Source organism: Nothoprocta perdicaria, unplaced genomic scaffold (assembly GCF_003342845.1).
Source record: "Nothoprocta perdicaria isolate Ctin4 unplaced genomic scaffold, notPer1 scaffold_44, whole genome shotgun sequence".
NCBI lineage: Eukaryota > Metazoa > Chordata > Aves > Tinamiformes > Tinamidae > Nothoprocta > Nothoprocta perdicaria.
In genome coordinates, this window is record NW_020455688.1 from 3085257 (window position 1) to 3109193 (window position 23937).

At 38.3% G+C, this 23937-nt stretch overlaps 1 protein-coding gene across 3 annotated transcripts in view; it reads left to right on the forward strand.

The window, feature by feature from the left end:
* Positions 1 to 23937, forward strand: part of ORC5 (origin recognition complex subunit 5) — a 57488-nt gene that overhangs the window by 22209 nt on the left and 11342 nt on the right. The window contains exons 12-13 of one of the 3 annotated variants that reach the window (XM_026046416.1): positions 2020 to 2130; positions 3016 to 3192. In XM_026046416.1, coding sequence (XP_025902201.1) covers positions 2020 to 2130; positions 3016 to 3063 — 159 coding nt within the window. In that variant the 3' untranslated portion in view covers positions 3064 to 3192. Of the gene's footprint in view, positions 1 to 2019; positions 2131 to 2997; positions 3193 to 23937 lie in introns of those variants that run through there. The other 2 variants (XM_026046417.1, XM_026046415.1) reach the window with 2 other exon arrangements.

A 23937-nucleotide genomic window follows, 5' to 3' on the forward strand; every position in this document is an offset into this window, starting at 1 on the left:
CCAACAGCCTGCAGGGAGCGAAGCCTGATACTGGCCAGCTCTGCTCTGAACTGCATTTCTCCTTTTTAGGARATTGTTACTTAGAAGATATTTAACCTTGCAAATCAGGAACATAATTCCTGTGAAATTCAGTGTTACTACATATAATAGTCTGTAATGCCCAGAACATCCACTAGTGTCAACTGAGTTGTAAATAAAAATGTATGTGGCGTGAAGAAGGATGAAGAGGAGGTAAGCTCCATAAATGCCAAGTTCAGTACCTGGGAAAGCAGTTTTAGTTTTTTAAACTTCATCCTAACTTTGGAATCTAGTAAAACGTTTCTGTAAGTAATTGTCATTGCTACTGTATGAATTGCTTAGTCACTATTTCTTTTTAAAGCAGACTTTAAAATCAGGAAATAATTATGCTAAACTCTGCCTCCTGGCAGCAGAATGTCCATGTCTGGATTCATTAAATTTTCAACAAACGTTAGAGATTTTCTTGCTTAGCTTTGTTTTTTTTTTTTTGTAAATCAGATTGCTGCAGGGTTAGCCTTAACCTCTTCCCATACTGACAGGCATCAGAGTTCTCCTGCAACCTTCCCTGCCACGTAGTTGCCGTCAACACCGGTGTCGACCACTGACCCTGATTTTATATTCATTAGTTTAGAGAGCATTACAGATTCTTGGGTAGGCTCCTGCGTTTTTAAAAAAATCTGCATAACTGTAGGCTTTTGGCAGTAGTTTTTAGTACAACTTTGCCCAATGGTCTCAGCACAGTACTCGGAGGAGCCGGTGCATTTGCTGACTGCAGAGCTAATCCTGCTCCCCAGGAGAAGCTGAAGGCTTTAGATGCAGCCTAGACCAGGCAATTACAGGGCTCTCTTGTGAGCGCTGTGCTGGGAGCGTCTTGCTTTTTTGAAGGTGTTGAAGTAGGAGCTATGATCCTGAATTTATTCAAATCCATGGAAAGCAGATACAGATTTGGCAGCTGAAAATTAGGAGAGCTCTGCTGCACGGAAACAAACCTAACCTGCCAAGTTATTCGAGTCATGTTCTAGACTGTCAGTTTATGTGCTGGAGGAGTTTAATATGGTATTTGAGGCCAGGAGCTCCTGTTCTGAATTTGCATATGATACTTTTCCGAGCAAGTCATTTGACTACTATTTCTCAATTCTTTTTTAACAAAATAGTGTTAAAATTAGCAATAAATCACCACACACATACTATTATGATACAATTCAAAAATTAATTTAACATAAATCAATTTGTATTATGCGGAGGTTTTGGTTTTCTAAATGGAATTTAAAAGAACTTTGTACAAATACCATTACAGAAACTAGTACTGTGTCTATGAGAGAGAGAGAGACACCTAGTAGTAGTCTCTGTCTTCTGGTTGAACCTTTCTTAATAGAATTCTCCTCAAAATGTACATGCTCATAACCCATTTGTGTTCAGGAAGCCAAACACACAAAGAGTTATTCTAAAAATGCTTGATGCCTTTATAGATTTTTAAATGCCACTGTTTTATGTACCCTGTTGTAGGTGCTTTTGGATTATAGACAGGCTATAGGCAGTGGAATAAATCTAAACCTTTATATCTTCACTAGCAATTCTGGGTGCTTTTAAGGTGTTTGACCTGTCTTACTGTTGATAAACTGTGAGCCAACCTTGAGAATCCTATGAAATATAGTCTTTCCTCTTTAATCCTTGGACTGGACAGGGTAATTCATGGGACAAACCTATCTATAAATCTGGTGGCAGATAGGAAATTTGGCTCTAGGTTCTCTGATACAGCTCAAAATGTTCTTACTTATTATGCATCATGCAGTTTGGACTCTTGCCATGGTAGAGCTGTATATCTGTATCATTATATTGATCAATGAGCAAATATTCAGTGTTTTCTGTGATATATAAGTAGGCTTTGGGAAAGAATACTGTAAATTATTACGCCTCCCCAGAGAATGAAAAGATATGAGGAGAGCGTCTTGTGGTACTCCAGAAAAATGGGTTGAATGTTAACCTTTCTTTCTATTGCAGACCAGCAATCATCTCCTTGGGCCAAAGCCGTTCCCCCTGGACAGATTGTTAGCAATATTATATAGTATTGTGGACAGCAGAGTTGCTCCTACTGCAAATATATTTTCCCAGGTAAGTATATACTTATTTTCTTTATTTCATTTTTACTTCCCAGAATGCATGAAAAGATTTTACGTTGTCTTTGGTAAGTCACCATTCTAAATGAATGTTACAAGAAAATAACCATGCCAGTAATTTAAGTCTTCTGCTCAGGATAATGTTCCTCTGTATTATTAGCTATGAATTTAGTGTTATATATGTGTGATGGTCTAAACTTTTTAATAGGTCATATTTTTCCTGGTCCTGGAATGTGATCCACRTTGATGAGTTCCATGGTTTCTGATTGAAGTCTGTTATCCAACTTGCATTTCAAGTTATAAGTTTAAGTATTCACACTCCAGCATACCAAACCAGGCAGCTCTTAGTGCATAGTTTAATAATCTGATGGTCTGGAGAAAAAGAGGGATAAGTTCTTTGGAGGTGAAAGCTTTTTCCYGTGATATACCCATCTTGGGGTACTATTTCTGATTTGTACCTGCTCAAAGTGTTCACTTGCATTCTAAGAAGAGTCTTGAGTACAACATTTCACTAGATGGCAGCATAACTGTGGTTTTGAGGGAAATTCAGTAAATCCAAAGTTTTCCTCTGCAGTTCTGGGTTTCTCAAGTGTAATTATGTATTCTGTATAAGTAAAGATAGTTTCCTGTTGTCAGCTTTATTCTTTTATCTTTCACATCTGTCTGCAGGGATTTCCATTTCTTTTTGCTCTCCAGTTGCACTCAACTTCTGTTTATAGAAGTATTTTCTACTYCTCCTTGTTAGGGCTGAAATTCAACCATGATTTAAATAAAGCTCCCATCTTGTGTTCAAATAAAGTTCTAGCAAAACATGCTCAAGATACCCCAAGAGTGTTGTTCGTGCTTTAATCATTCCTCACAGCTTTCATAAACATTTAAGTTTCTAGAATTCATCGTCTGTATCTGGAGAACAGTGCATCACAACTAGACAGAAGAGTGCATCACAACTAGACACACCTTATAACTGAAAAATACAAGACCTAAAGCATTGTGGCACTGTATTTAATCAATGTTATATGAATATCTTTGTTGTTAATAGTGGTTGGGACTCGGTTGCTTTCCGGATGGAGTGGAAAGCTATCGGGTCGCCTGCTTTCAATTGATGTTTTCTCTCAAGCTCCTTTAGTTAAAAGTCACTGTGTGATCTGGCTGCTATCAGAGGTAGCCTCAGATAATTGCTTTAGTGGGGATGTTGTATTGATCTTTTAATTCCCTGTAYGACTACAGTGGTGCTGTGAAGCCTCTCTGGCAGGGCTGCCAGCCAGGGAGTTAGTTACCTGCCTTTCCTTACAGGGTGCCTTGCAGCGGGCAGCAGTTTTCTCACCTGAGATGCAAAGTGTTGATGCTGGGGCTCAGATTGMCAGGGCAAAAAGAGATTTTCTTGCTCCGTGAGCAGAGCTTGTATCAACAGGGTTTGCTCCAGTAAGAAGTGAAAAGGAGCCTTGTGAGACATAGCAGAAGATACKGGAAGATTGCTGGCGTGATCCCAGCAATGTTGGAAATGGTTTCATTTGGTGCAGTTATGCTCATGATCCCCCACATAGACATTTTCTGTATCAAGCCTTTTCTTGCAAGTGTTTGAAGCCAGATCTCACTGTGGTCCCTGAACATAACAGTTTTGCCTGGAACCCTTTCCAGGTTTCAAGGAACAAACTGAGTTCGGATCAATGGTTTAGGCAAYTGATGTGAAAGTGAGTAATAGTGATCAGAGTGAGGAGCATTAATACTCTATTCATAAATTATACTGTTTAGCTTTAAATTATCTTTTTTTTTTTTGGTCTGCAATTATTTTCAGAAACTTTAGGGTGCATTTATGACCTGACCTTAAACATTGTGTGTTTATGTAACAGAATTTTACTCTGTACTTTTAATTAATTTACCTACACAACATGCTGATTTTTTTTTTAAATAAAACCAAGAGAACAAATGTCATTATTCCACTACATGGTTAGGCAGCACTGGAGACATACAGCATCGTGTACAATGGTTTGTAATTCCCATTCCTATCCGTGTCAATTAAACTGCAGAATGAAAATTTCAAATATTTCTGCTAATTTAGAGTGCCCGCTAGATGGCAGTATTATCTAACAATATCTRTACTGCTTCTTTCTTTGAATATATCCAGTTATTGATCTATAAGAATACAATAAAAAGGCTATATTAAACCTAGCACAGGTTACCGCAAAGAAGTTGAGATGAATCTGCTGCTATCAAAATAAAATATTATAGATGATGACTATTTTGCCTTAATTCTTCCTTAATCTTAATTTGAAGTTCTTGAACTGTCCAGTATAAAATAGCATGAAATGTAATAGAGGTTAAAATAAATAAACTTTCGGAAATAATAAATAAATAAAGYTTCAGAAATAATGTTTAAGCTAGAATTAATGTTTTTTGTTTGTTTTCTTGAATACTGCAAGCACATTTTATATTTTACTGACTGTGGTATTATTCTGTAAATATATATTTAAAAAAGCAAATGCTTAGGAGCAGTATTTTGTTAAATACTACAAGATTTTATTTTGTTATTTACATTGACTATATTGATGTATTCATGGAAATTATTCTTGAAACTATATTGTACACAGTTTGAAATGTTTTATATCAAATATTTGACTTCTTGACTGATTCAGCTCATCACTTCCACTGCTTCAATAATCATTTTGTGCCTCAACAATCTGAGTCCACTGATTCAGCAGGCATTTTATGTCCTCTTTCATTTGTAGACTCAGGAGCTGTGCATGAGCCAAATATTATGTTCATTTTCCCATGTATGCTCAGAAAATAGCCCCACTGCAGCTCTAAAACAGACCAACAATCTCAGTGAAGATTCGAGAAGTGTCAGACCTGGCACGTCACTAATTTCTTGATATTTCTTCTTATTGTTTCCATGTGTAGTTTTCAGCCACAAAAATTCTGCTTCCTAGCTTTTCAAGATAGAACTTTTGCATTAATAAGTAGCATTCTGTTAATGTGCTAGGATTTAGTAAAAATACTTCATTTGTGCAATATAAAATCTCAGTATTTGAATCTTGGTCTGATTTTTGCCTTCTAACGGTAATTAGTCCTTAACATGGTATTATGGTATTAAAACTCAGAAGCGGAAGCTTCTGGATTTTGTGTCATGCTTTTAAGAAGGAAAAGAAGAGAGAAGTGGCGTAGGAATGTTTGAGAGGGATTTAAAATGAGATTTTTCCTTCTGTAGAATATTGCTCCTAGAACACGTAGTACACAGTACCTACGGATACGTATTCACTGGAGTTATCATTGCCTGAGAAGTTTGCTCTGTCAGAAAGTTCATGGATTTCTTGTTAGTTCTGACTGGTTAGCTAATATTTTTAACACATTTGTGGGTTACCCTTCYGTGTTGCAAAACTTATTTGAACTTGCCTGTTCCGTTTATTTATTTACTTATTCAACCAAGAGGTAATGGAACCTTTTTTTTGGACTTCTGTAACCACTTAAAGGTCMAAATCCTTAAAATCTTTAAATGTTTTTTTCCTTCGGATTCCCCTTGTGCAGTAGTTGAACACATTAGCTGCCAGTRTGATAGAGCTCTGGTAAAAGTGCCCAAGCCTGTGATGCAGCTGCCGTGCTGCCAGCTGGAGGGAGCTAGAGGAGCATAATTTCATTTAAAGACTAAAGGAAAGAGAAAGCCTTTACCTAGCACACAGAGATGTGACAGATTTGAGTTCTTTTTTCTTTACTTTCCTTTTTTGCTTTGTCCCATGGAATAGGTAAAGAAGTAACTAATATTATTTGCACAAACTCAAGCTGTATGTAGCAGTTCCTGTGCAATATTCCTTCCTCTGTTGTATCCTAGAAGAATACTTTATACCTGGCTTTTCTTAGAGGAAGATGTGATATTCTTGGATTTGATATATAATCTGTCGTTTTTTATAATTAAACTGTAGTGAGATTCTTGCAAGATTGCTAAGAAATGTGGTTTTGTTATCCACTTCTTTCATAAATCGCKTTTTATTGGCTTTCTAGGACACTAAGCATCACAACTATAATACTAACTCTGCTAATGCCTTATGTTTAGATCCCCTTGATGTATCAGTTCTGGCTAAATAGGAGTAGTGTCAACTTAATGCTGTGTGATGGGACTGAGTATTAGTGAGTATTTTACATCTGAGCTGTTTAGTAGACCTGTAGAGTGTTGATCACCTGTTTATCTGCAGGTTTTAGAGTAGACCTGTAGAGTGTTTGTCACTAATAATAATAATAATAATAATAATAATAAAAATCTGGTGAAAAGTTAGAACAGGTAAACACACACACACACAAAGAAGTCTTTTTAGAAATGTATATTGTGCTAAATATTCTCATAGAAGCCTTATTTTGGAGCAGAACAGAGAGGGGTGGGAATTGTTTTTATTTTGGAGGCTATTAAACATATAGGACGTGCTTTCGGAATAGTCCTATGCCGTTAAATAAATTATTGTAATGACAACAATGAGTCTTGCTTAGAGCAAGCAAAATATGGAAAATTAAAGTTATTGATTCTSCTTTTTCTTCTCCTTAACTGCTTTCTTTTGCATACTCTCTACTGTAAAAGTCTAGAAATATTGTGCTTGTCCTTTTCTCTTGACAAACAGCAAGGATCAATGATTATTTTTTTTAAGAAATTAATTTTAAGAAAAAAGTTAAATTAGAAGTTTTGTAAGAAGTGGTGGATTTAAGCATGTGTTGGACTTCTTTCCTGGCAGAAAATCTCTCTCCTGTTCTCAGCTCTGCTTTGCATTCACTGTGATGTAAGTTAATCTGTGCTTTTGTGGCATTCCTTGTTTTTATGTTGAGTATCTTTTTAAAAGCTTGTTAATCTCAAGGATGATACTGCATCATCCTTGGTTCAAGCTTGGTTCAAGCTGGTTCAAGACATAACTACAGTATAATCTGTCTTTGAATTTGGAGCGATTTGTAGAGTTTTATTACTCCCTCTAGGCAGTAGTGAGCAGCAGTGCCTCAAAAGAMGTTAGCAATTTTACCAGTTATATAGATGCAAGGATGTGGATGTATTTGCAGATTTATTTTTAATTAGAAAGTGAAATTCTTATTGAAAAGTCATTACAATCATCTCACTTACGAGAGTTTAAGTGGCCAAAAGTTCAAGTGGCTTTTGGAGTTGATTAGTCATATGGGTAGTGTAGGTTATTTTAGGGGTTTTATTTGTTTGGGGGGTATAAGCAAACATGTTGTCCTGTATTTCTCTATTTTTATCATTTCTCAAGTTCTGGACTTAGATACTTGAAATTATAAGAGACTCTTGTGTCATCAGCCTCTGTCTCTGCCTGTTTGCATTTCACTGTTGGCTTGTTTCAGAGGACAGTAAATATAAATATGCTGCTTGATACAGTCTGGCAGGAGGCTTGTCTGCCCCAGAATAGTGCTGCTAGAATCTCATGGAGGGAAGAGCATCAAATCTGACCAAAAAAACGACGTGCAAAATGTTTTTCAAGGGCTTTTTCTTGGGCTTTATGAAAACTGTTAGTTTTATGATGCACCCTCTGTTTAGCCAGTCAGAAAGCATTTGCTTCCCAACCTCTTTATGGTAAGAATGATGGGATCCAAACCACAGACCCCTGGGGTTGCCTGATGTGTATTACAGAACCAGATAAACTTTTCCTCCTCTTCCRGTGCATTTGAAGGTACACAGCCCTATCTTGCCAACGCAGAGTGTCAGCAGTCTTGTCTAAATGATATTGTGTAAATACATCATGCATAAAAAGTCCTAGCTAATTGGGTCGTAGCCTGCAGGTGTTCTGTCCATGCAGGGCTGAAAATGCAGCCCTTTGATCCCCGGGCTTCATGGCTGCTSATGCTAAAGAGACTCCTGGTATTATTAGAATGGCTTTCTTAGCTCTTGGCAGATTTATACAGCCACAGGCTAATATTAGCACCGTTGAATATGACCATATTGTCTGTGTGTTTCTGCAGATACCCGTGCATAAGATGTGCTGTATTTTGCTTGATTGATCTATTGATTAAAAAGGATAGCAATCTGTTCATCGGTAATTCCCTAACTTTCAGTACCTTGATGATGATGGGAGAAAGGTAACCAATATAAGAAAAAATCTTTTTTTTCTCCCCCTTCTCATTTTCTGTTATTGTTCATGGTCCTAATCTATCAGAAATTCACAGGCTGAAATAGGAATGTAATGGGATGCACAGCGTGATAACACAGGTTAGCACTTTAGCACTGACGATGGCAGCTTGAGAGAGCCTGCTGGTATCGGAAAGRAAAGGAGCAAACGTTACTTCCATCCAACTAGCTGACTATATATATTTCTTTTTAAGTCTCAGCATGTCTGTGAAAAATAAAACTCTATTTTTAATTCTCAGCTTAAGTCCTACTTTGTAATTAAAATTGTGAATAGGCAGACTAATATGCTTGATTCTTTCTAGTTGTAATTGCTACAAAGAAGTTTTCTTCGAGGTAGAAATAATTTTGTTTCAGCTTCATTATGTTGTTTGACCTAATTGGATTTTGTTTGATTGTTTTGAGTGAATGTTTTTAATTTGGTTTTGCAACTTGGGCTATTTTCTTAATGTGAAAAATTCTTTCTTAATCATATTCTATTTGTTTTCTCTTTATTCTGTTTAATTCTTTTCTCCAGTAATTCCAGGTGGAAAAACTTTCATTACTTATTTCTACAAAGAGTTGCTGGTAACAGTACCCACCTTGGCTCTAAACTGATGTGTTGAACATAGCCTAACACGTTTAAAAGAACAAATTATCATGAACGTTTGGAAATTAATTTTATGGACGAAGAGGTACTGAGAGAACATTAGAGATGATTCAATTCAAGGAAGGTGAAGTTAATTCCTAAGTTTGTTCTGTCATGTTCGTAAAAATTGACTAATTCCAAACCTTCTTGTTGTTTAATTTTATTTTTTTTTTTAATCTTAGGATATGTCTCTAAGAATTTGCTGATTCCTATAAACCAGCATTTAGCTGTTTGTGTTCTTTATAGTTTTACAATACATTTGATCTTTTCAAATATGATCAGGTAAGAAGATGTGATTTTGAGGCAGATCATACAGTGTGGCTAGAGCAGTGATAAAGTGTTCTATATACACAGAAACTTTCAGAAACAAGATTTGTGGCCCTGTRAACATAATGTTAGATATTCCTGTGTTCTGAACACCTCCGAGATTACAGGGTGTTTAATATAGGGAATTCATTGCATTAACTGAGTTTCTTTCACCTCTCTTTATCTCCCATTCTCTCAGAATTTTATTTATTATTACAAATTTTATCTAGGAAAATTTGTCAGCGTATGAAGGAATTAAGTCTGGTGCGACATGAAAGACCAAACAATTTCTCTTCTCCCAAGCTCTTTCCAGCTCTCTCTTTACACACTTCCTTACAAATTGCTTTCCTGTCCTTAGTGGAAGGAATGTCACCATTTAGGACTCCAGGAGCAAGTTTGGGCTGTGTTTACATGAAGCAGTTGCAGCTGACGCTTGTTAAGTGACTGCCTAGGAGCTTAAAAAACAAATCTTCCCTCTGCTACATGAACTTCTATTGTTTGGAGAGAAATAATCGGCTCAGCCCCTCTTTAGAAAAGAACAAAGAACATAATAGTACATCTGGTTCATCTGTTAAGATAGCAAGGATTCATTAAGCAAGTAATGCACAACCGCTGTTAATAATATATATATCTAAAACCCGCCTGTATATGATAAGTTTTTTAATCACTTTCCTTTGACCATTTAATATATGCACATAATCTCCTCCAGAATCATCAGCTATTCACAGTTTGTACACAGTGTTAGGAGAGAGTTGGTACTTGTCTTTGGATCAAGTAAATTGGAGAGTTAAACAGAGTTTTGGTTCTCTCTTCCAAATTCTTGTAATGTGATATATGACATAAGACTAGAAGGAACCTACTGAGTCCTTAGATTATCACAAATAGAATTGTTAAACTCTGCTCCTAAATGATATCAATCTCTTTAAGTATGTTGGTTTCTTTTGCAACCTGGATTGCAAACTATTCATTTTGCATTTGTGAAGGAGCTTGGTGCAATAAAATCTAATTTCCAGACTAGGACTAGGCTCTACAGTCAAGAAATGGTATTGAGTGTCCAAATTTTCCCACTCCCTTGGTGACTGGAACTACTTTCCGTTTTTGGTTTGCAATTAGGCAAGAGCAGTTTTGCCTGTTTTACTTAGTGCTGTCATTATCTTTTAGCTTAAACTCCACTGAGGTGAGCAAGTTTAACACGATATCCTTGTCGCAAGAACACCAGTTCCCTGCACATAGTCTTCTATTTGCCACTTTCAGTTATACCCCGAGAAAGGTTCAGTGTCACCAGTTAGTTGACCATAATTTGTGTTAGTTGTGCCCCTGAGGCCRGCTCTGATGTGGTTCCTGTCCCCCTCTCCCTGTTAACATGTCATGACATCTCCTGGCCTTGATTAAGTTCTCTTCTCCTACTTACGCCCCATCAATAATGTCAGTACAAGTGCTTTCTTTGTGTTATATATCCAATACATTTGGAGCATTTTATGCATATCAGGAGACCCCTGGCAGTTTTTGATATGGTCAGAAAGCACCAAGGCTTTGGTGCGTGCATGCAGAGATAGTGCACAAGGTAGCAAAATGGGATGTTAAGGAACATACAGAATCTCTTCAGTGAATATTTGTAGTGTTTCTGCTCTGCCAACTGCAATCAGTTTTAGTCACTGACTTTGTACTTGACATCCCTCCTCCCCCAAAGCCCCTCTGCTGCTTTCAGTCGTTTGCTAGGGAATAGCTGGGCTCGCCAGACTATCTTGGACTAAAGAAGCAGCTGCATCACAGTTGATTTGCAAGGCAGGACTTCAAAATATGAAACATGTTGACAAGGGAATGGCTCTTGATAGATGAGGATTAGTACGAATTGCTACAATATCTTTTTTCTGTCTGTGGAAATGAAAATTGGCAAATATTTGGGGAAGGTCAGTGTGGAAGACTGATAGGACAGTATGAGCAAATGCGGCTTAGGAAAAGTTTATATTCTTGGTAAACATCACCATCTTTGCAAGTATTCAAAATACAGAAGAGTGACAGAATACAAAGCCAAAACATATGCTAGCCTAACTCAGGCTAGGAAAAGCTTGATTCAGAAAAACAGGTTTTAGTAAAAGTCTCAGCAATTAGGATAATCCACAGGTTTACTGTGAAATTACTATTTTAAGGGCTGAAGATGGTGATGAATATCCCAAGATACATTAAGTGCAGCACAAAACCTCCATCCTTCCTTTACTTGCAGTTTAATTTCTTACATGGGTGAAGGAGAGATGAAGAAGAAATGATGTGGTTATTTTGGGAGAGTTTGGTCATGCCATATTTAGATGTCTCCGTGGTTAAAAGTATACCTGAGCTAGTCACTTGATAGCCTTTTCTAGTTGAAGAAATAGGCGTGCAGACAACATCGTGCCTGCCAATAGAGACACGAGCATCCAAAAGCACACTGGTTATGACAACCGTTTCTATCTGTATTAAGTTTCAGTGAGCCATGTCCTGAAAGTACCCATTTTTCTCCAACTAAAAGTGGAGCCAAGTCAGATGCAAATATTTATACTGTGGACAATCACAGAATGGTTGAGGTTGGAAGGGACCTCTAGAGCTCATCCAGTCCAACTCCCTGCTCCAGCAGGGACACYCAGAGCACGGGGCACAGGGCGGCATCCAGGCGCCTTTGGAAGATCTCCAGAGAAGGAGACTCCACAGCCTCCCTGGGCAGCCTGGGCCAGGGCTCTGGCACCCTCACACCAAACAAGTTCTTCCTCACATGGAGATGGAGCTGCCTGTGTTCCAGTTTGCACCCATTGCCCCTTGTCCTGTCACTGGCCACCACTGAGAAGAGCKTGGCCCCTTCCTCCCTRCATTCCCCTGTCAGGTACTTATACATACTAATCAGATCCCCTCTCAACTTTCTTGTTTCTCTTCTTGACAACCACAAAAAAACTTCAGATATCCCTCTGGAGATCTCCTGTTCCTCACCAAAACTGAGCCAGAAGTGCCTGATTCTGTCCCCTGTCCCTTCTCTGCCTCCTGCGCTTGGCTGTCAGTGTGAAGCAGGCAGCTAGTGCCAGCCTTCCCTCCCTTTGCAAGGTTGCTTATGATTTCTTCCCAAGAACGAGTGCTGAAATGCCATTATTTTAATTACAGGATTTCCCAGAAAGAAAGTTATTTTGCAGGGTTCTGGGTGGATGGTCTGTCATTTTGTGTCCTTTAAATGGCAGATTGAACCGTGTGTCTCCCAAGCAGATTCCAGTGTGAGCAACTATAGAGCAGCTCGGTGCCTCTCAGAAGGTGCTTCCTGAAAGGGCTCTCATTTCACAGGAGAAGGCTCTGTGTGACTAAAAAGGTAGGTCTTCACGTCCCTGCTGCCTTGAAACAGCGAGCCTGGGTATAACTTCTGCAAGTGGAAGTGGAATTCACAGAATAKTGCAAACGTGGAAAGGGCTCTCAGCTGTTTAAAGTTCACAAAGTTTTCAAGGTAAAACATAAAAAGACAACCTAACTTACTTAGTGAATATTTGTTCATAGCTTATCAACTAAAATTAAAACYGAAGTACTTGGAGGCAGATCTATTTGGTGGGCAGAGTGCAGGTGTCAACTGGGAGATGCTTGGTCACCATGTGATGGGGCAGCCTCTAACTTCCTTCAGAAGTTCCCTCTTACCCTGCTAGAGAAATCTTACCTATTATTTGTAGTTTAATCTTGAAATTATTATGTCATATTTTCTAAGTAGTAGTTTTTCTGAATAAGTTTCTAAATATGATTTATTCCATTTCCAGTGGGACATGATGCTTTATCGTTACAATAATTCACATGGAATATTAGAAAGTATCTTTCAATGTGTGGATGTTTCTAACACAAGTTATTTCTTTTTTTACCTACTCGCCTTTCACACAGGCTTCTTGAGACACAGCACAAACGAAGTGCATAAAACATGACTGTTTATGAACATTCCAATAAGAGAATATACAGGTGGAGTGTCTGTGTCTTTAGAAGGCTCAGAGTTCAAATTCTGTCAAATTGTAGTGAGTCTGAGGAAAGCAGGAGGGATGGGAGCTGGAGGATCTACTAAAAGGCAAAAGATGGAGACCCGAGTTGATCTAGCTTAATAATCAAGGAGCACTTGATGTCTCTCAGACATCTGTGACCTATGTAGAAAGGACAAGAGGGCATTTTGTATTCCAGATATCTGGGCAAGAAATGTGAAAGGGAAAGTCCGAAGATGGACTGAAGAATTATGTAGTTCTAAAAAAATATGTTATAGTTGGTACTGAAAGTAAGCAGATTGATTTAAGGGACTAGCACAGAGATATGAGAAGAAAACTGAAGATTGTTGATAGAAAATGTTCTTTTTCAGCCTTTCTTATTTATTACTAGCATATGGCCCAGGAAACCGTTTTCCAACAGCTATTTTCTAGCTTGGAGTGGCCTCTAATGGATGTGTAACACTGATGGTGTAGAGAAAAGCTTTTAATAATTTGTGGGGCTGTAGYGCTTGTAAAAGATGCTGGACTGGCAGTCCAGAAGACAGGGAGACTGAAGTAATGGTTTCTGACTCACTGAACAGGCTGAGCAGCGGGCTCAGCAGCATTTTTTTAATTGCTTTTTAATTGTATCCTGAAAAATTCAACTTTCATGGCTTTTTTTCTTTTTTTTTTTTCCCCTAACTGTTGAACAATGATAGACGGTTGCCATTTAAGGTAATGCTGGACCCCTGCCTTTTACAAGGAGTCTTTTGACGTAGCGAGGCCACTTTTCTAGTTTACCAGCCTTTCCCATAAAACGTGTCAGGAAATCAGAGCGAAGGGAGGAGGATGGTGCCTCACTTGGAGGCACCTGGTGGTTGCCTGGAGCATTGGGGTGGCTGCCTGGCCAGGCAATGCCAAAAGAGTTTCAGATGGAAAGTTAGCACTTTAGCCTAAAATATACTCCTTTAATCACTTTCATGGTTCAGTTTACACCTTCTCAAACTAATATATTGTTCTCATTGTCAATTTTTTAAGTTCTGCTCAGCATCTGGGATTTACTTCCAGGAGCAGGACTGCCGTCCCCTGGGCAGAACTGCMTCGTTGGGCTCCAGAGAGGCCTCGTACGTTGGGCTCCGGCACTGGGGATAACTCAGTGCCTTGCAGCTGTTGGGAAGGAGGAGAGCAAACCTCTGGAAAGAAAACAAGTTTGGTAGGGGGTGAAAAATGCAGCTTAAAGTCCTTATTGATCATTTTTGGTGAAAGTATCATGCAGATAGAGAGAAAAGTGGGCCAAAAAAAAAAAAAAAGTAATATAAATAATAAGCATACATCCATATGCTTAGGCTTATGATATTTTTAATGCATGAAACTGCTAGGCTTTAATGCAATGACTTTTTTTTTTTTGGTGGTTATGTTTGAAATGAATGCAAGACATGAGTTTAAGCCTGATACTTTATTAAAGAAAATGCATCCATCAAAGAAAAAAATCAGGATGAACTTGTAAAATCAAGCTAATGGGCATGAGGGAAAACAACCCGAAACAAAGCTGCTCAGAGGAARGAAAGTAATCAGAGAGTAGTAATGCTGAAAAGGTGGAAGCATCAAGAGCAGCAAAAATGGAGTCTAGAGGGAGATTAAAGGAAACGAGACGCACGTAATTATTACTTATAGCTACCTGTGCTCGGTGATGCTCGGTGCAGAGATGATGCTCGGTGATGCTCGAATGCAGAGAGATGATCCCTACACAGAGTTGGCTAAATAGCTGCCAGGGAATGATGAGAAGTCTGTGCCTATATATAGCCTGCARGTACCAAAAAATAGGGATTCTTTTAGAAGAGGCTGAAGAGGTCTAAGTAGGAGTAATGAAGTCATATGAGGGAATATGAATATTGGGGGAGAATCGAAAAATAAATAAAAAAGCAAGCTTTCAGTTGGGCAGCTGATCAAGTTTGAATGTTTAGCAGTCTCCTGTGAAGTTTAGTGGTGTGTTGTATTCCTTAAACTATTTAAAAGATGACATTTTTCTGAAAATAAACCTGAGGAAAGAATTCTGCGTTGGAGGGAAGGCAGAGCTGATTACTAAATAGCAATTTCCCATTCCTGATTTCTGTGGTCTAACATGGTCTAAACTAGCAAAATAAGCCTTGTGCACACCAGTGAAACATAATTTATGTAAATTCTCCTCAGAATAGGCATTAACCTTGATCCTTACTTCAATTATCCGTTAGGTCTTGCCTTTGATACAATAATCATCTTGAATATTTCATGATTTAAGTCCCCTTGCCTTGTTGGAGGAACAATGCTCTTATCTGTATAATCCATAAAATGCCATCCATATAAGTATGTACTGCCTCGTRTGATAGACTTGCTTGAGATCATATGAACCAAAAAATACTGAAAACTAGAATTTATTTAAAAATGATTCATATTTTACAAACTAGATAGCAAAAAACTAGTTAYACAACTTTTGTTGAATTTGGAAATGTAATTCTAATGCATATCACATTCTTCTAGAAAATATATTAAATGTGCATGAATGAGGAGAATAGAAAATGACTTTGGTCTTGGTATGGCCAGTGGGTCAGCATGTGGCTGCCAGGCAGTGCCATCTTCACAGCTCTTTGATCTTGACTTGCTTAGGTGAGAGGGGGCCTTTCTCTGAAGCGTTGAACAGTAAGACTTTCTAAAGAAGAAGAGACCAGAATTTGGGAGCACAGGCATAAATACTTGCCTGTGGATAAGAACACTTCAGACATCGTGTGGAGGGTTGGCTGTTCTGTTTATTTTGCAGTAATTTAGGGGAAACTAGCGCTCTTTGGAAGTGTTGGAACCAGCCCTGGATTCTAGGCACGTGTTTGCACAGACACATATGAGATGTGCTTGATATTGGGGACATTTTGCAGTTGAAGTCGCTTATAAAATAGAAGCATTTTGCACCAGATTGCACCCTGGTCTTAGTGACARTTGGAAATTGTCATTTCCCAGCTTCTAAATAGATGTGAAGTAATCTTAATTATTTTGTAGTGCTTCATAAATTGTGTTCTTTTTTTTTCTTGGTTATGTCTTTAGGAGTCTGTTTTTACTATGTATTCAGAGGTGAGTACATTGTAGGAGATGGTAGTCATCAACCTGATCAATCTGATAAATAACTGGAACACTTGAGTTGCTGCATGAACATACAGCAGAGGTTGCTTAAGGAAAGAACATGTAATATTATGCACTAATACTTGGAAAACAAAATGCACCAGTTGTATAAGGCAAGGAAACGTTTCAGAATCCTTCTTGAAATCCATTTAAATTGTTCTGTAGAAATATGTTTGCTTTTTCTGAAGTGATGTGATTCCATGTTGCAGTTAAGATGACAGACTGTTYAGGTGAAGTAAAGCTGCGATAAATCCCAAAATCTGGGCTAACCCGTTACTGACTTTGTTTAGGTTAGTGATAATTTCCCGTATGTCTCTGGATGGTGACAACTACTCTCCCTGAAGAAGATGCCCCGAGAGGCAGGGGAAACATCTGAGGTTGTAGAAGACAGGGAGAGAAGGTGCTGGGCATTATTGCTTTTGGAGTATCTTATGCCTAAGGGCCTTTTCTTCACACAATTATTTCATATTTAATTCGGTTTAAGTGTTAATTACTGCAATTTCTGTCTGCTGACATTTGTAATACACAGAATTTCTGTAGCCCAGTAAGTGTAACACTATAAAAAATAACAAAATTCAAAGTAGACTCTGTGGAGAGCGGCTGCCCAGAGAGGCTGCCAGTTCAGATGCCATCTCAGTAGTTGTGCATTGCCACATATTGGTTGTTGCCTTTCTAAACTTGTCGTTAGTCAAACTTTAAGACTTCTAAAATACGCTACTGCAGAGAAAAAAGTTGTGTTATAGTTAAGGTAAAACTGTTTTTGCTCCTAGTGGCTGTGGTTCATTTCTTCTAGCGGTTTTATCTGTTTCAAGAAAGATGTGCAGGAATGTTTTTCTCTCTTTGARGATACAGTACTTATTTCACATGAATTATGACCATTTAACAAGCTTGAAGTAAAACATTTAACTAGCTGCATGCTAAAACTTAACTTTTTTTTCTCTTTTTCTACTAAAAAAAATCGCTGCGTTAGTTGCTCTTGAACTGGGGGGTGGAAAGTGTCTAAACAAAAACTACTGTCACATGCAAAAATAAATTCTTCTATAAAAATTATTTATTTCTCTCTACAGTTATAGTTTGCCTGGGATTTGTTAAACCGTTGTATGCAAAACATATGGAGCTGATGTTTTACTTTGATACAGAATATATTTTAAATGGTAAACTGCTAGTGGCCTTATTAAGTGAAAACCAGGAATTGGTTGTTCAGGTTTTGGGAAAAGAGAAAAAGGATTCATATATAGCCGTGAATAACTTTTTTAAAAACACATAATTGTTCAACTGTGGGAATTATACTTCTGTTCTCTCTGAGAAATTCCCATRAAAATATCACATGTTGGGACAGTTGCATTTCTGGAAAGGCAGGGCTCTGAACTAAGAAATTTGCACAGGCTCTAATACAGGTGCAGATGAATGTGTGTGRATGTAAATTGTTTGTAAGAAAAGAACTCTGCCAGAAGAGTCAAAACTAAAACTGTTTTTTGTGGTTTTTTTTTTTTTTTTGGCTAAAATCAGGCAAAAGTAATTTCATTTATATTTTTAGGTTTTGAATTTGAAGGAACTAAAAAGAGAAAGGAAAGTGTGTGGCAGATGATATCCTTTTAAAGAATATTTCTAATTCACTTCTTTAATGTGGCCTTTAAAAGCACGAATTTTATATATCCCAAACATATCCTCTTGGCAATCTTGTAACTGAAGAGGATTAAATTTATTCTTGAACATTTTTTTGTTAGGCAGAACCATTGCGAATGAAGTAAAACCATTGAAATGGGAGATAAGAATCATTTATACAACTAATACCTATATGTGCTTAGTTCTTTTCACACAGAGGCTACAGCATAGTATTGATGATTTTTTGGTGAAATAGAATTTTGTAAAAATTCTTGCATGCTTTGCTAGGAATGTGGTTTTCGTGAGAAAGCCACATAAATGTTTGTTGACATCTGTAGGTACCTTTGTGCTGTTTTATCTCGCTGAGAGAGAGCAGAGTTTTATATAATACATATTCACTGCTCCTAAAACCTCCCCCACAGCTTCCAAAATTTCAAAGCTGAGCACAGGGATTTAGCCATGCAGCTCCTATTGACATTAATTGGATTTGTATGGCTAAATCCCAGGCAGTTCTTCTGGAAATGTTACGGGCACTTGTATATAAAATATACTCACAAATATAACTTCACAAAGAATGTTTGGACAGAACAGTAAAATCAAGTTTATATTTGGAGGTGGATAACTTTTGGTTTACTATAAATGTAAGGGTTTCTGTTCAGGTATACTGAGTGAATACTAAACGTGCTATTCCTGCCTAAGGACTTGGGTTGKTTTTTTTTAATGTGCAAACCATTTACATAGGAGTCTTCTGTACTTAACTCGGGAGGGGGAAGAGCATTTCTGATTCACTAATCCCCTTTTCTTCTTGTAAGTGACCGGATCCTTCACATCATGCACTCAAGAGGTGTAAAATATATAAAGAAGTGGGAGGGGAAAGGCAAAATGGAGCCTGGTTGGCTCTAATGTATAGATTCAAAATCTTTTTTTTTTTTTTTTTTTTCCCAAGAGGAAAAAAAACACAAGGGGGAAAAGGGCAGCACTAAATTTACTGCCTGTGCTTGCGTGATGTGCAGGTTTGGGATCAGTATTTTCTCTCTTGCTCAATAAAGTGAGCAGTTGCCATGGTAGCATCCATATTGCGCAGTCTCTCTGTTATGAAATAAACCGRGAACAGTTTTTAGAGAGAGAAGAGTTTTCTTGGCGTGAATATTTATTCTACTAATTTCTTTTCTTCTTAGTGCAAGGTTGCGTTTTAGAAATGGAGTCACCAAGATGGGTGCCTTAAAATTCTTCTTGAAGAAGCCTCAAAAGGCTTCCCCAATAGGTGCTGATAGGCAGTGCTTCTTCAGGAGTAAGTGTGCAAGCACAAAAGTAGTTTTGGGGAAGTGAGTTTGGGTCGCTGGTTARGTTAAAGGTTCCTTCTGGTAGTACAATTGCATATAGTCTTAGGAGAGCACGAGCTTCCAGACACCTCAAATCGTGTCTCGAAGAGCCTGGCTGTCCTGATCCGGCAACCAGCTTTGGGCAGGAAAGGCCTTGCCTCTGTTTTGTCCCTAATGCACCTCCTGGGACAGATGTATCTTGGAAACTTCTTTTAAAGAATGTCTGAGTGGCAGAAAAGGAAGGAGGGGCCTTCAGGTTAAGTGGTTTTGACTAGAGAATACCCTCTAGAGTGTTTATTCCCTGCTGCTTTTAATAAGGATGACAGACATCCATGCCAATGCTTCCYGAGCAGTTTATTCCTTGATACCCTTTTTTTTTTTTAATTATTAATTTTAACATTTTTTGACTGCAGTCGGCATTGTGGGATGGGTAGGTTAAAATGTGCTGAGCACTTCTGTTTCTGCTCACTAAGGAGCTGCCATAGTGGATAAATACCTCCCAAAACTACTTTCTGGAAAGGCTATGTGAAAGTGGTCAGGATATAACACACTTGGTTGGGATGACAGGAACGTTTTCATTAGGTCCTAACAGGMTTTTTGCCAGCTCACAGAATCRTTGTGGTTGGAAAAGACCTTCATGATCACAGAGTCCACCCCTAAGCCCATCACCCTCATCCCTGCTGAACCATGTCCCTGAGCTCCTCATCCACACGTTTCCTGAGCACTGTTCCAGGACTTCACTGCTCTTCCCATGTAGAAATTCTTCCTGACAACCAGCCTGAACCTCCCCTGGTGCAACTTGAGGCCATTTCCTCTTGTTCTACGTGTAACAACTGCTGCTTTTCTTGTTTCATTTCTTCCTGAGTTGTCCCATGATGGCTTTGAGTTTGGTCATCACCTTAGTAAACCTTTTTATGGTGATCTGTGCTTATTATTCAGGAATTCATATATATATTTATTTACTGATCATTGCAAAAAAAAAATCTGAAAATTGTCACAATGATTATTTCAAAAAGAAAGCGGATATCACAACCGTCATGTGCAGACACAAGCAGTTAGGCACCTGAACCTGACACGTGCATTTCTTGCTTGTGTTGTATTACACAGGAACTAAATAACTCACCTTGTGTTTGTGGTTCTGTGCTTTTCAATCCATTCCTGGATTATCTGCTGCAATTGCCTTGCTTAGCAAATAAATGTTTTATTCTTGATTCCTTATTGCTCTGTAAAGTGCACGTGATGAGTTAGGAGCCACATTGACTATGTTTTTTTTAACTTCACACCTTTTAATTTGATGTATGCAGCAAGATGTTTTTAAGAATTGCGAGGGGGAGGAAAGGTGTCTTTGTTTCTATCCATCCAAATGTTACTATCCCTGAATGCCATAGAAGCAAGACAAATACTAATTAGCTGCATACTGTCTCTGAGCAGTACAGTGCTAATAAACCAGGCATCAGTTTTGCAGCTATTTAAATGAAATTCATTTTTTATGAATTCAATGTTTCAAAGAACTAAACAATCAAAATAATTTGTTTAGAATGTAATAACTTATGTTATAAAATGAATCCCCCACCATTTAAACCTGAACATATCCTCCCTGCATGTTACTCTTCCACTGGCACAGTGCAGTTAAATTCATTGACCCATCAGTCACTTATTGACAAGTGTAACAGCTCTCTTATTCACTAGTTCATCTGTTGTCTTTCTTGATTGCTAACTTTCTTACCCCAAACACATACGTAGCATTTGGAGCAGCATTTTTTTTCCAAGTTTGGAAAGGTGAGTGGTGTGGGGCATAACTAGCGGAATTTCACAGTTGTGTTAAATGATGACAGAAGTTGAAAATGCAAACAGGGAAAATGCAAAGGAGGGGTTGGGTCCCCCTTGCAGATAAATTGCTGATAGATGATGTTTCATGTTCTTTATCTYATAAAACAAAGACCAGCTGAAGAAAAGATTGAAGGAAAATTGGTAGTATGACCACTTTCCAGAATCATCTGTTTAAGAGGCTTAAGGTATCTATAAATATCCTCTTGCAGTTGCAAAAAGAACATATTTAACAGGTCATTGAATCTAAATTTTTAATATTTCATGACTTACCAATACACGGATGACTGGAAGCTTTACATTCTGTAGAATGACTTGCACAAGTGGATGCTATAAATGTATAGTCTCCGTCGTACATCTAAATACTTAAATTTTGGTTACAGATTTTTTTTTTTTCAGTGAAACTTCTCACTGTACGTTAGAACCGTGCATTTTGTGCTATGTTACAGCAAGAAAYGTTAATGGTTTCGTTGCTCGTTGAAGGCCTTGAGGGCTGGACTGGCTTCCTTGAAACATCATCCTTATCCTCTTCTTTCTTTTGCTCCTGGCAGGACTAGATTGAGATCCACCAGTGCAGAGCAGAATCTCCTCTTCCATGTGCTGGTGTTGCTGTTTGGCAGGATGTTCTGGGAAGGAGGATCCCAATCTGCCCCTTCCCTGCTGCTTGGAAGAGCGGCCTTGTGGCCTCTCCTTTTGTGCTGCGTGGTGGCTCTAGTGACACAGAGGGTGTTCCCTCTGGTTCCTCCTTGGGTTGTGTCTGTTCTGCTCCTGTGAAAGATGTTGGAGTATCTTCTATAAGCAAAGATTTTTAACAGGAGAGTAACTTACTCTGAATTACTACTAGGATGATCAGAGGCCTGGAACATCTGCCCTATGAGCAAAGGCTGAGAGAGCTGGGCCTGTTCAGCCTGGAGAAGAGGAGGCTGAGGGGGGACCTGATCAGCGTGTATAAATACCTCAAGGGAGGCAGTGAGGAGGAGGGGGGYGGCCTCTTTTCAGTGGTGGGCAGGGATAGGACTAGAGGAAATGGCTTCAAACTGAAGCATCGGAAGTTCCACAGGAACTTAAGGAAGCATTTCTTCACTGTGCGGGTGACARAGCMCTGGAACAGGCTGCCCAGAGAGGTTGTGGAGTCTCCTTCTTTGGAGATCTTTAAAACCCGCTTGGATGCAGCCCTGTGCCACGTGCTCTAGGTGACCCTGCGTGWGCAGGGGGGTTGGACTCGATGACCTCTGAGGTCCCTTCCAACCTTCGGCATTCTGTGATTCTACTCTTGGGCATGAATTGCTGTCGAGTAAGAACTTTCTTTTTAACTTTTTGTCAGCCCAGGATCTAAAGTCAGATATGAAATCAAATTTTAAGGAGAATGTCACTTGTATGGAAGTGTCTCTCTCAAATCAGGAGAGTTCTTTCACAGCTCCCCTTTTTGAGGGTATAAAACCCAGTGCGACTCAGTGCTGCGTATGCAGGTCTTGCTGTGAGCTGCACAGGAGCATCGTGTCTGATTTCTCTGCRTGTACATGCAACCCTGTGGTGAACTTCAGTTCATTGATCAGGTACATTAACTTCAGAGTTCAACAGTCTTTTTAGCTCCAGTTTTACAATAGGAAAGGAGCTTAAACTGTCATATTTTAGCTAGTCAGATCCATCTATGTGAATGATTTCTTACCTATATTTAGATCTGTCATACAGAGATTGCTGAAGTCAGGAGTTAGAACAGGGAAAGGATTTCTCTGTGCTTACAGTTTTCTTATATGCTTTCMCTCCTAAGGTCAGGAGGGATCTTTGATTTGTGTGATAGTGCTGATGTACTTTGGTGCTGTGAGTCATTCCTATTTTTGTTTCTGTTGCTATTTATTCTTATTACAGAACCACTAAAATGTGCACATCTGAATGTAGTCACAACAAGTAAGGGTTAACTTCTGTCTTCTGCAGTGCCTCTCTTGAGAAGCAGCCTTGCAGCATGGTACTAGGGTCCTGTCCATCTTTAATGATGAGCTTTTGTGCATTATGTGTGCGTGTACTTTGCATGCTAAATAAACTTTATTAGAGATAGATCGTATGCTAGATTGAACCTCTCTTAAGTTGCAGGAGATTTTAAGATGAAGAAAACTCAAGGAAAAATATTTTTACATATAAACAGCATATTGAATTTGATTTARTAGTGATTTCTCAGAGCCAGCTCCCACATCAGACTACTATGTGTTATCATTTGTCTAGCCTTGTGMGTACTATGTCTGTTTCTTGGATTTCAAAAGTATTTAGGTCGAATCCTCCTGGGTGGTGGTATTAATTAAAAATACCCAATGTCTTGTTTCCTTCTACCAGCTTTGGATCAATATTCATTCTACACTTAAATTATCATGATYGTCCAAAAATAGACTGCAGTTAACAGACACATGGAAAATATTTTTCCTTACTGAAGGAAGCAAGGTAATTTGGTCTCAGACCAAAAAGTCTCTCAAACATCCAATTCTGAGAAGTATCCTTCAATTTCATGAATTCTGTTCATGGCATGTACACAGTGCAGATTTGTCTTCAGGACAGGTTAGAAATCCTAATTGCTTTAATTACTTGCGAATGCATAATTGTATTTGCAAACAAAAAATGCCTCCTTTATATAGGAACGAGAGGATAGTTACTACCCTCCACACTGAATTAGATCATTGTTTACACTCATATATTTTACTGATATATCATTAGAAATTTAGAGACCTTTTACAAATGTGAGTATCAAATCCTATAATTAAGGTTCAATATATAGTTAGAAATATATTTAAGATTGCTTTTTTCTGGTTTGATTTTGTACTTCTCTTGTAATATCTAGAAATGCTGCCCTTGTGGGACAGAAGTGTTATACAGGTGTTTTTTTTCTTTTTCATATAAAATTTCACTTCAAGAAGATCTTTGTGTCTCTTTT